The sequence below is a fragment of the Bos indicus x Bos taurus genome, chromosome 7, assembly GCF_003369695.1.
Source record: "Bos indicus x Bos taurus breed Angus x Brahman F1 hybrid chromosome 7, Bos_hybrid_MaternalHap_v2.0, whole genome shotgun sequence".
Classification (NCBI taxonomy): Eukaryota; Metazoa; Chordata; class Mammalia; order Artiodactyla; family Bovidae; genus Bos; species Bos indicus x Bos taurus.
In genome coordinates, this window is record NC_040082.1 from 69,663,777 (window position 1) to 69,675,588 (window position 11,812).

Below are 11,812 nucleotides of genomic sequence, written 5' to 3' on the forward strand. Positions count from 1 at the left end.
TTGCCAGCTACAGGCTGTACAACCTAATGTTTGCTACAATGCAGTGAAATAGAGATTTTAATACTATGTGTTTGTACAAAATTTTTCAGAATCAAAGTGCAAAAGTCTTAATTTTCAGAAAAAGAATGTTATAAGCAAAGATCTTCAGAATGAAGTTATAGGTAACAAATCAGTGTTGTAGCATAAATAATAAAAGGAGTTTTATTAAGCTTTCATCTGGAAAGTGAATTTCCAAATTATAAAAATATGTTTATATATATAGACCTAAATGTAAAAGAAAAAAAGAGTATATTATTGTATATTTTTTAAAGTGAAATAATCAACATAACATTAAGAAGTGCATGGTTATACTAACAACAATAGTGTTTTTCTTTATATGGCTTTGCAAGCTATAGAATAGTCCGTGGCTATACTTTTTCTTAGGAATCAGAGTCCGATGTTAGTTCAAAGTGATTCAATTGGTTCAACTACAAAATAATAAAATCAAGTTTCTGATTCTGCTTTATTCTCCACCTTTAATGTGTGGCTTTGTCTTAATGCTGTTTATGCAACTCTCTCTATGTCTACCACATGTTAAGTGGATAGAGTATAGGGTGAAGTAAAATAATTTGCTTTACAACAGCTTGCCCATGGTTCATCCATCTTACATACATCCTTGCAAAAAATAAGCCATAAATCCATCTAGAGAAACATAAAGGGTAAGAGACTAAATATATTATTCAAAAATTGTTAAATGGCTAATTTAAAATATTTCTTGAATATTTTCATATTTTTCTTCATCTTATAAAATCTTCATTAAAATAAACCTCAAATGCTGCATATATAATATATTTTGGAGAAAAGACATGAACCAAAGGATTTATGTTACCACTGTGTAATTGTAAGGTTGGGACTAGACACATACATTCCATAGTATATTACAGAATGTTTTATAAGAAATTAATCAAAAAGAAATGGGGAAAAAAGTTTTAAAACATTATGTGATTTTCTTTAACCACAAAAATTAGATATTTATCATAGTAGTGCTTTAAACCATTTTTTGACAATCATGTAAACTTTATTACCAAAATCTTCCCTAGAACTTTTTTTAGTGCTTCCTTGACCTCTTTGTTCCTCAGAGTATAAATAAGAGGATTAAGCATGGGGGTCACCACTGTGTAGAAGAGAGAGACAAACTTTCCCTGATCTTTGTATGTACTTTTGGCTGACTGCAGATACATGAACATGATGGTTCCATAGAACATGATGACAACTGTCACATGGGAGGAACAGGTCCCAAAAACTTTCTTTCTTCCAGTAGCTGAGTTGATCTTCAAAACTGCCTTGGTAATGTAACCATAGGAGACTAGTATGAAGGAGATAGGCACAACAAGGAAGAGGATACTAGCCACAAAGAGCTCAGCCTCATTGAAAGTGGTATCCACACAAGCCAACTTGATAAGTACAGGGACTTCGCAGATAAAATGATCCACTTGGTGATGCCCACATAAAGGTAGCTGCAGGGTGAGAGTGGACTGTACCAGGGTGGTGGCCACCCCACTAAGCCATGCTAAAGATGTCAGGGCCATGCAGAGATGAGGATGCATTAGGAGAGCATAGTGGAGGGGACGGCAGATGGCCACATAGCGATCATAGGACATTACAGCCAGAAGGACACACTCAGTAGATCCAAGAGCATGAGAGACGTAGAGCTGAACCACGCAGCCACCATAGGTAATGGGTTTCATGGGATCCTGCAAGTTTACCAGGAGCTGAGGAATAACACTGCTAGTAAAGCAGAGGTCCAGGAAAGAGAGATGAGAAAGGAAAAAATACATTGGTGTATTAAGTTTGGGTTCCAGATGAGATATCAGAATGATGGTGATGTTCCCTAAAATGGTTAGTAAATATAAGATCAAGATGACCACAAAGAGAGCCATCTGTAACTGAGGGTAATCAGAAAACCCTAACAGGATAAAACCTGTTATGTTTCCCTCATTGGTGCTCTTCACCATCCCCATGTGCAAAGTATGTTCCATAAAGTTGAGTCATAGCTGAGAAAGATTATATATTACATAAGGTCAGATAAATGACAATGTCATCTCTCCCCAAAATTATATGCTAAATGCTTAGACCTCATAACTTGTATCTATTTTCCTATTATGTGCATTCTAAATAAATACAGTGTGCATTCTCTCAATGGCATAGGTGTCTTCTGATGCTCTGCAAGATAGAAAAGAACAGATTTTTTTAAAATGATCAAACTATAGTAATTAAAACAGTATTGTATTGGCATAAAGGTAAACATATAGATCGATGGAGCAGGATAGAGAACCTAGAGATAAACGCTTGCATATAAACAAGTCATCTTCAACAAAGAGACCAAGAATACACAATGTAGAAAGGGCAGTCTCTTCAATAAACAGTTTGGGGAAAACTGAATATCCACATGCAAAAGAATAAAATTGAACCTCTAGCTTACACCATACACATAAATCAACTTAGATTAAAGATTTGAATGTAAAATCTGAAACTGAAACTCCTAGAAGAAACATAGAGGAAAATCTTCATGGTATTGGTCTTGGCGATGATTTTAAAGATATAAGACCAAACCATGGGCAACAAAAGCAAAAATCTATGGAAGGGGAGAAAATATACACAATTATACCTAACATCCAAGATATGTAAGAGATTCAAATGCCTACAACAACAACAAAAGAGATGACCTAATTAAAAAGTGAACAAAGAACTTGAACAGACATTTCTCAAAACAAGACATACAAATGTCCAGTAGGCATATGAAAAAGTGTTCAACACCACTAATCATCTGGGTAATGCAAATAAACCCACAATGAGATATCACCTCATACCTGTAAGGATGGCTGTTATTTAAAAAAAAAAAAAGATGACAGCAAATGTTGGAAAGATTATGGAGAAATTAAAATCCTTGTACAGATTAGTGGGAATGAAAAACAGAATCAATGTTCCTCAAAATATTATAATTATCATACAGTCCAACATTCCCACTTATGGGTATACACCCAAAAGAATTGAAATTGAGATCTTTAAGTGATAATTTCATTCCTGTATTTATTGCAGCATTATTCACAACAGCCAACCTAAGTGTCCATCTAATGATGGTCAAATAAAAAGATATACTATTCAACTTTAACTAATGGAGTGTTGTTAGCATATTGATAAAATATTATGAATAAATAAAGAAGATACAGTATATTCCGTGCATGCGTGCTAAGTCCTTTCAGTTGTGTCCGACTCTGTGCGACCCTATGGACTGTAGCCTGCCAGGCTTCTCTGTCCTTGGGAATTCTCCAGGCAAGAATGCTGGAGGGGTTGCCACGCCCTCCTCCAGGGGAGCTTCCTGACCCAGAGATCAAACATGTGTTTCTTATACCTCCTGCACTGGCAGACAGGTTCTTTACCACTAGTGCCACCTGGGAAACCCCTTATGGTATTTTAGTCAACTTTAATTAATGGAGTATTATTAGAATATTGATGAAATATTATTTAGCCTTAAAAAGGAAACAAGTCTTACAATGTGCAACAACATGGATGTACTTTGAGGATGGTATACTATGTAAAATAAGTCAGACACAAATGGAAAAACACACCTCTTATATGTAATATGTAAAACAGTCAGCCTTATAGAAACATAAAATGGTGATGGCCAGAGGATGGGAGGAGGAGGAAACAAGGAAGTGCTCAATGGTTAAAAAATTGCAGCTATACAATATAAGTTCTAGAGAGCTGCTGTCCGACATATTGCTTATAATTAACAATATTATATTATGTACTTAACATTTGGTACCACGGTAAATCATGTTGTGTGTTCCTACCACACATTCATACAAAAAGCAAAAGAACACAAGGAAACTTTTGGAGAAGACATATAAATGTATTACCTAGATTGTGGTGACTGTATCATGGGTCCACACATATGTCCGGACACAAGGACTTATATATGTTAAATAAATTGTGAATTTATTTATATATTATTTCTACCTCAATAAAGCTGTAAAAAAAGAAGCACTGTCATCTGTTTTAGAAAATTAATTTTATTATCATTTCCATCCAACCAAATGTACCCCTTTATATTGATGTCTTTCTAGTCACATGAAGGGAAAACTCAGCTAATTTCAACTAGAGAAAAAAACAGGTTTATTTAAGCAACTTTCAATAAAGTGAGAATAAGACCATTTTTCATCACCCCCAAAAGAGTAGAAATTAGTTGTAACATTATGTAATTTTTAAATATACCAGATGAGACTGGTAGTAATTAAAAATCAACTACTCAAAGGTATATGTTCAGTCAAAGGTGCATACATATTTAGAATTTAAGGCAACATTTGAATCTATTTCTTATGATCAACCAGTTAATTCTATACTCTTACCTATCTTTCTTTTTCTTTCCCTTAGTGTTTGTTTATGTGCTTTTGAAAAACTGCTCATTCTCTTTTTTTCAGAGACCCAGGATCCTCCAGCCTCCAAAAAGTCTTTAGGAAATGAAATGCTAGCCATATGATTTTTTATTTCTTTTTCCTGTAATCATTTGCATATTTGTTATCAACTCAAAGTGTGAGTGCAAAATGTAATTCATATTTTTAAAGCAAGTTATTAAGGGTAAATAAAACATTCTTTATTATCCTTATGATAGTAAGCATACTTTACTACCATACACTCCAAAAAAATCTTTGTTCTTAACTATCTGGGAACCTTGATAATGGATAAATATATTTTTGCATTTGACTAAGTTGTATATGTGTCTACTCACAACAGATTGTGAGATTCATGAGGCCAGGAGTCATATAAGATATGACTTCTCTGTCTCTAACCCTTAGAGTGGTCAGCACAAAGTAGCCTTTCAAAAATTATTCAGCAGTTCACTCATATTATATCCACCATATTATACCTCTTTCTTTTTCCCTAGGGAAACTAACATATCTCTAGTCAAATAGTAGATAGTAGATATCACTACCAAATGAATGATCAGAACTTACCAACCTTCCCTCAAATTAGAGATGTCTCAAACATATATGGCTCTGCTATCTATTTGAACATCGCTTAATCAAAAGCATGAGGCTGAGAACATGGACTTGTAATATCATAACTAGGGGTCAAATCCACACATGGCCCTCTTCTTGATTTTTATGAACTCTATCCCAGTCTTGTAACTACAAAATTGAAATACTCTGACACATCCTCATTATTTCATCTTTTTCTCATCCTTTCTCAGTAGGAAATACCATAAACTTTGTTTATTACTAAAGCAAATGATCCCTTTTCAAATATTTTTAGTAGATATTATGCAGTATTGGAGAAGGCAATGGCACCCCACTCCAGTACTCTTGCCTGGAAAATCCCATGGATGGAGGAGCCTGGTAGGCTGCAGTCCATGGGGTCGCTAAGAGTCAGACACGACTGAGCGGCTTCACTTTCACTTTTCACTTTCATGCATTGGAGAAGGAAATGGCAACCCACTCCAGTGTTCTTGCCTGGAGAATCCCAGGGACGGGGGAGCCTAGTGGGCTGCCATCTATGGGGTCGCGCAGAGTCAGACATGACTGAAGTGACTTAGCAGCAGCAGCAGCAGCATGCAGTATTAATTATTATTAGTTCTCTATCACTTCAGATCATTGCCCTGCAAAATGTCTACCTTCCACTTCACTGGCAATATTCCAATTCATTGACTTTTTATTTGCATAGTAAACAATTACTACTTCAGTTTACATTTTCTTTCATCTGAACCTTTAAAAACCTCACAATAAACATGAATGAATGGACTTACAGGAAACAGCAGCAGTGTCCAAACACCTTCCAAACATACATTGCTAAGTTCACAGGAAGCAATTAATTTCAATTATAGATATCATTAACTTGGACTCATTAAGTAACAGTATTTTTCTGAGCAAGTAAAATATCTTTATTGCTCATTAAGAACACATTATGCATTACTAAGCATGAAAGTTTTAAAACAAGTTGTGAAAAACATTTTTAAGATGTAAATATTGACAGTGAATGCAGTATTTCCACTTCTGTCTTTAAAACTAATAGCTTAAACACAAATGGCAGAAAATAGAAAGTGAATACTATTCTAAGCAGGAACAGTTCTAAAAGCTATGGAATGCTTATAAGCCTATATTATATATTCCACATATTATGTGCCTGATACGTTAAAATTTAACAAAATCACATGAACAGAGAGTGAAACTCTCTTCACTAAGCACCATTCTATATAGGTCTCGTCTTGGACAAAAAAAGTATAAAATATAGAGGGCCATGAAAACATATATTTTACTGAAAGTATAGCCCATATAAGGGATGGCTCCATAGCTGGGAAGATTAGCTAGTTTAATAATTGAGTGACAGGGTCAAATATCAAGTTGAGCTGGGCATGTTCCAGAGTAGAGATTTCATTAAGGGAAGAAATGATTGAAAACTACCTATCTTGAGTGAACATTCAAGATGCCCCCTGTACTTTTCCATCAAATGATTGAAGGACAGAACACAAATTCTAAATTACCAACATTTAATTCTCCCTCTCATATTCTAAAAATACCACTAAAATAGCACCGGGGGCTGGGGTGGAAAGATGGAAAATACAAGACAAAATGATTCTGCTGTATTTGGGAAAAAACAAGTCTAGATCACTGTATACATCAAAAGATAATAGATATGTAAAAAGCATAAAACACTGAACCTAGTGTTTGAAAGAGAAAGCTGTTCAGTCGAGTTGGACTCTTTGCAACCCCATGGACTCTGCTGCTGCTGCTGTAAGTCGCTTCAGTTGTGTCCAACTCTGTGTGACCCCATAGATGGCAGCCCACCAGGCTCCTCTGTCCCTGGGATTCTCCAGACAAGAACACTGGAGTGGGTTGCTATTTCCTTCTCCAATGCATGCATGCATGCTAAGTCACTTCAGTCATGTCCAACTCTATGTAACCCTATGGACAGCAGCCCACCAGGCTCCTCTGTCCATGGGATTCTCTAGGCAAAAATACTGGAGAGGGTTGCCATTTCCTTCTCCACCATCAATTCTACAGTCCATGAAATTCTCCAGGCCAGAATACTGGATTGAGTAGCCGTTCCCTTCTCCAGGAGATCTTCCCAACTCAGGGATCGAACCCAGGTCTCCCACATTGCAGGCTGATTCTTTACCAATTGAGCCACCAGGTAAACCCAAGAATACTGGAGTGGGTAGCCTATCCCTTCACCAGCAGATCTTCCAGACCCAGGAATAGACTGGGATCTCCTGCATTGCGGGTGCCTTCTTTACCAGCTGAGCTACCAGGGAAGCCTAAGATTTATGTTTTTCAAAATAAAATGCAACAACAACCACAAAAATCAAAGACAAAGAAAAACAATGAAGTAAAGATCTCTAAGAAACAAAAGTTAGATGAAGAACGTATATACTTGAAGAAGAATTTCTCCAAGAAACAAGGTAAATGTTTAGGAAGTAAAATGTACTCCTCCTCACTCTCTAAGAATATAAGACAACCTGTAGCTACAAAAACAAATGATTCGAATCAACAGTAGTTTTTAAAAGAGGGACTGGCTGAATCATGTGAAAAACATCAGGAAAATGTATAATGGTTACTGCCTAAATTATATTTCACAAAGAAATTTTCATACAAAACAGCAAATTGAGGCTAGATTGTAAACAATTTTTATGCTTTATTATAAAACTGCCAATCATCTGTTGTGCAAAATACCATCATTAAAACTTTTAATTAAAGTGGAAATATACTTATAAACAAAGACACATTTCTGATTCCCAGGTGACACAGTGGTAAAGAATCTGCCTGCCAATGCAGGAGACATAGAAGACGTAGGTTCAGTCCCTGGCTCGGGAAGGTCCCCTGGAGTAGAAAATGGCAACCCACTCCAGTATTTTTACCTGAAAAATTCCATGGACAAAGGAGCCTAGCAGGCTACAGTACATGGGGTCACAAGGAATAGGACATGACTGAGCATGCAAGCAGTATCATATGAAGAACCATGCTGTGTAATTGAGACTAAATAAATCATGCTAAAAGACTCTGATGATGGAAGGGATTGGGGGCAGGAGGAGAAGGGGACGACAGAGGATGAGATGGCTGGATGGCATCACCGACTCGATGCACATGAGGGGAGTTGGTGATTGACAGGGAGGCCTGGTGTGCTGCGATTCATGGGGTCACAAAGAGTCGGACATGACTGAGTGACTGAACTGAATAATCATTCCTTCCATCAATACCTAAGGAGTATCTCTCAAGTTTCAGCCAGACTTCCTCTCCAGCTCCCCCTGCAAATGTTGACTGTCTAATCTGCAATTATGTTTCTTCTTTCTGTGCAACCCACTCATCCTTGGGCTCCCCACATGCTCTGTTGTGGACCTTAAATCATTGTATGAAACTAACTTTTGGCTTTGATAGCTGCCTCCTAACATGGGCACTCTTGGTCTCTTTGTTTTGAACCAATCCACTGTGACAAGGAACATCCCATGGGACAGTTCTCTAAACCCTTGAAGATAATGCCCTCTTGTATTCCAACAGATACTACCACCTTTAAGACCACTGATTATCTGTGCTACCCTCAGAGAATGACATAATCAATGTTGTCTTAAATTGTCACCCAATCAATGTTGTCACCTGTAGCCCAACCCATCTGCCTTACACAACCATCTGCAGGGTATTTTCAGTCTCAGGAAATGAGATATTCATAATTCACTGGAGGTGTACCTCCAGGATAACTAAAGTATAGAAAACTTCTGGATGTTTTCATATCACAGGGAGTCTATTCTGACTGTAACATAAGCATGGAGAGAGCTCCTCCTCTTGCTTGTGCTGGACATACACATAGCACCTCACATGTACCTGGAGCTCCTCCATCCCTCAAGAATCTGCTGTCTGCTGAGACTTCATCTCTAGTGTATATCCCCAATTTGTTTCTCTTGACTGAGTCATTAGAAATACCACCTGTACTAACAAATGTTTTAAACTCTCATATTGTTCTTCTCTAACACTGAAAGTTTTTTTTCTCTTTGAAAGTAGTGTGGCATCCATTATTTCACTCTGTGATTATAGAGTATGAATTCAAATTCTGTCATACGTTTTAGCCCATGAACTATTATTCTCCTTAAAATACTTTCCAATATTTAAAGTTGCTATGAATCATTCAATCTTCTACTCAATTTTGGTAAACTCTTTTTACATTTCTAAAATCCAACAACAAAAAAACAAAAATTAAATTTTATATGTAAATATACTAAACAAAATGTTCTCATCCACAAAAGATAGGAATAACTCTAGTTTACACATCACAAATATTGTCCACTAACTAAAATCCTTTTTAAAAATTGGGTTCAAATGTCCTTTCAACAGAAAGAAGAGATATGGGATGTATCCTGAGAGAGGGCAGTATTCTGATATAAAAAACAAGCATTTTAATTGTCTATGGGGTCAATCCAGAGGAAATTAGGAGACTGAGATTGCTGTTAAATAAAGGGGCAGCAGGGTGGTAAGTGAAGAAGTGAGGCACATATTAATCTTTCAGAAATGAATTTCTGGAAATGTATTTGTACTTACAAGTAGTATCAGTTGGTTAAGCAGATAGTGTGTATACTGACTTAATTCCCTTTTAAGTCAATGAGACTGTCTCTATATTTTGACAAGATGCTTCACAAATGTGTATCAGATGCAAAAATATTTGGGTCAAAAGGTCATTTTTTTTCATTTTGAAGAATATAGAAAGATCAGGAATGATCAATTTTTAACTCATTTCTTGCTGCCTTTGAGCAGAGGTGATATTGAGCATCAAAAAAAAGGGGCGGGGGGAGGAAGGACGGAAAGGAGCCAGGAAGGAAGGAAGAATTCCAGTCAATTTTATAAGGAAAAATGTTTTAAAATAGTCAAATACAACATGAAATTACTATTAGAAATCCAGAGACTTCTCAATTCTGAAAAGAAAGTGAAAGTGTTAGTTGCTGAATCTTGTCTGACTCTTTGCATCTCATGGACTGTAGCCCACCAGGCCCTCCTCTGCCATGGAATTCTCCAGGCAAGAATACTGGAGTGGGTTACAATTCCCTGCTGTAGGGGATCTTGCCAACCCAGGGAGTGAATCCAGGTCTCCTGCATTGCAGGCAGATTCTTTACCACCTGAGCCACATGAATTTCTTTGATTTCATAGCTTGCTTTACATGCACTAAAACATACAACCAGACTATGATGACCACAGCAGGTACCATCTGTCAACATACCTGTTTCAGGCTGAGAACATGCATTCTAGCTTCAGGAGTTCCTTCTTTGTTCACAGTATTTCCAGGTGACCTGTGTCTTGAGAGGAAATATAAAGGTATTCCTGATTAAGGTCCCAGAGCCACAGGAACTGTTCAAGACAGTGCAAGCTAGGAACCAAATGTGAGGTTTTGAGAAAAGGAAACATTCAGGCTGTTGTAAAGTCCTGTCACTGACTACCAACTAAACTAATATCGGTATGCCCACAAAGATTAATACCTAATCTTTCTTCCTTACCTGGAAGAGTATGCAAGAATACTGAAACTATCTTTGAGAATTTACTACACGAATGAATTTTGACCCTCAGTTATGAGTAAGAAATATCACAATGGCTAGAAAGCTACTTCTCTGGAACTGAATCTCTCTGCAGCAGCTCAGAAAGATGTGCCTGCTCATGCAGTCTGTGGTACAATATGGAAATGAAAAAATAAATAGTTTCTAAACTAAATGCTGGAGTTTGCATAGAAACCTGCCAGAAGACAATGAGTGATCCCCGGTGATGCCAATTCTGAAAAGAATGAACTTGAAAGGGTAAAACCCCAGTGACTTATTTCCTCCTTTAGGAGTTGGTTTATACTAGGGAAAAAAAAGACTGTTAATATGGCCTTAGAAAGTTCCCAAAGGATAAGAAAATTACCATATTCCCTCTTTGGAAAATATGTTGCTCATTAAAATGTCCATAACAGAAGATCCCAGGATATGATCATGAAAAAAATGTCCTGTGATCATCATTTGTTAATATCACCTAAGGGTTTGTGTGGTAAGATACCAGGAACTTCCCTGATGGCTCAGAGGTAAAGAATGTGCCTGCAAAGTGGGAGACCCAGGTTCAGTCCCTGGGTTGGGAAGATCCCTTGGAAATGGCTACCCACTCCAGTATTCTTGCCTGGAGAATTCCATGGACAGAGGAGCCTGGCGGGCTATATTCCATGGGGTCACAAAGAGTAGTTCACAGCTGAGCAACTAACACAAACACCAGGTACTTACCTTGACACTTTCCAGAACATGTGCCAATTAAATTTATCCTAAATAGCTGTGGAAAGAAGGGAAGTGAAAAGCAAAGGAGAAAAGGAAAGATATACCCATTTGAATGCAGAGTTCCAAAAAATAGCAAGGAGAGATAAGAAAGCCTTCCTCAGTGATCAATGGAAAGAAAGAGAGGAAAACAATAGAATGTGAAAGACTAGAGATCTCTTCAAGAAAATTAGAGATACCAAGGGAACAGTTCATAAAAGATGGGCTCAATAAAGGACAGAAATGGTATGGACCTAACAGAAGCAGAAGATATTAAGAAGAGGTGGCAAGAATAAACAGAAGAACTGTACAAAAAAGATCTTCAGGACCCAGATAATCACAATGGTGTGATCACTCACCTAGAGCCAGACATCCTGGAATGTGAAATCAAGTGGGCCTTAGAAAGCATCAATATGAACAAAGCTAGTGGAGGTGATGGAATTCCAGTTGAGCTACTTCAAATCCTCAAAGATGTTGCTCTGTAAGTGCTACAGTCAATTTGCGAGCAAATCTGGAAAACTCAGCAG

General features: G+C 37.1%; 1 protein-coding gene across 1 annotated transcript; it reads right to left on the reverse strand.

The window, feature by feature from the left end:
- Positions 1-1,046: 1,046 nt before the first annotated feature.
- Positions 1,047-2,000, reverse strand: LOC113896304 (olfactory receptor 2G2-like). The gene has a single exon (XM_027548541.1). It carries the CDS (start codon positions 1,998-2,000, stop codon positions 1,047-1,049), a length of 954 nt encoding a protein of 317 aa, XP_027404342.1.
- Positions 2,001-11,812: the final 9,812 nt, after the last annotated feature.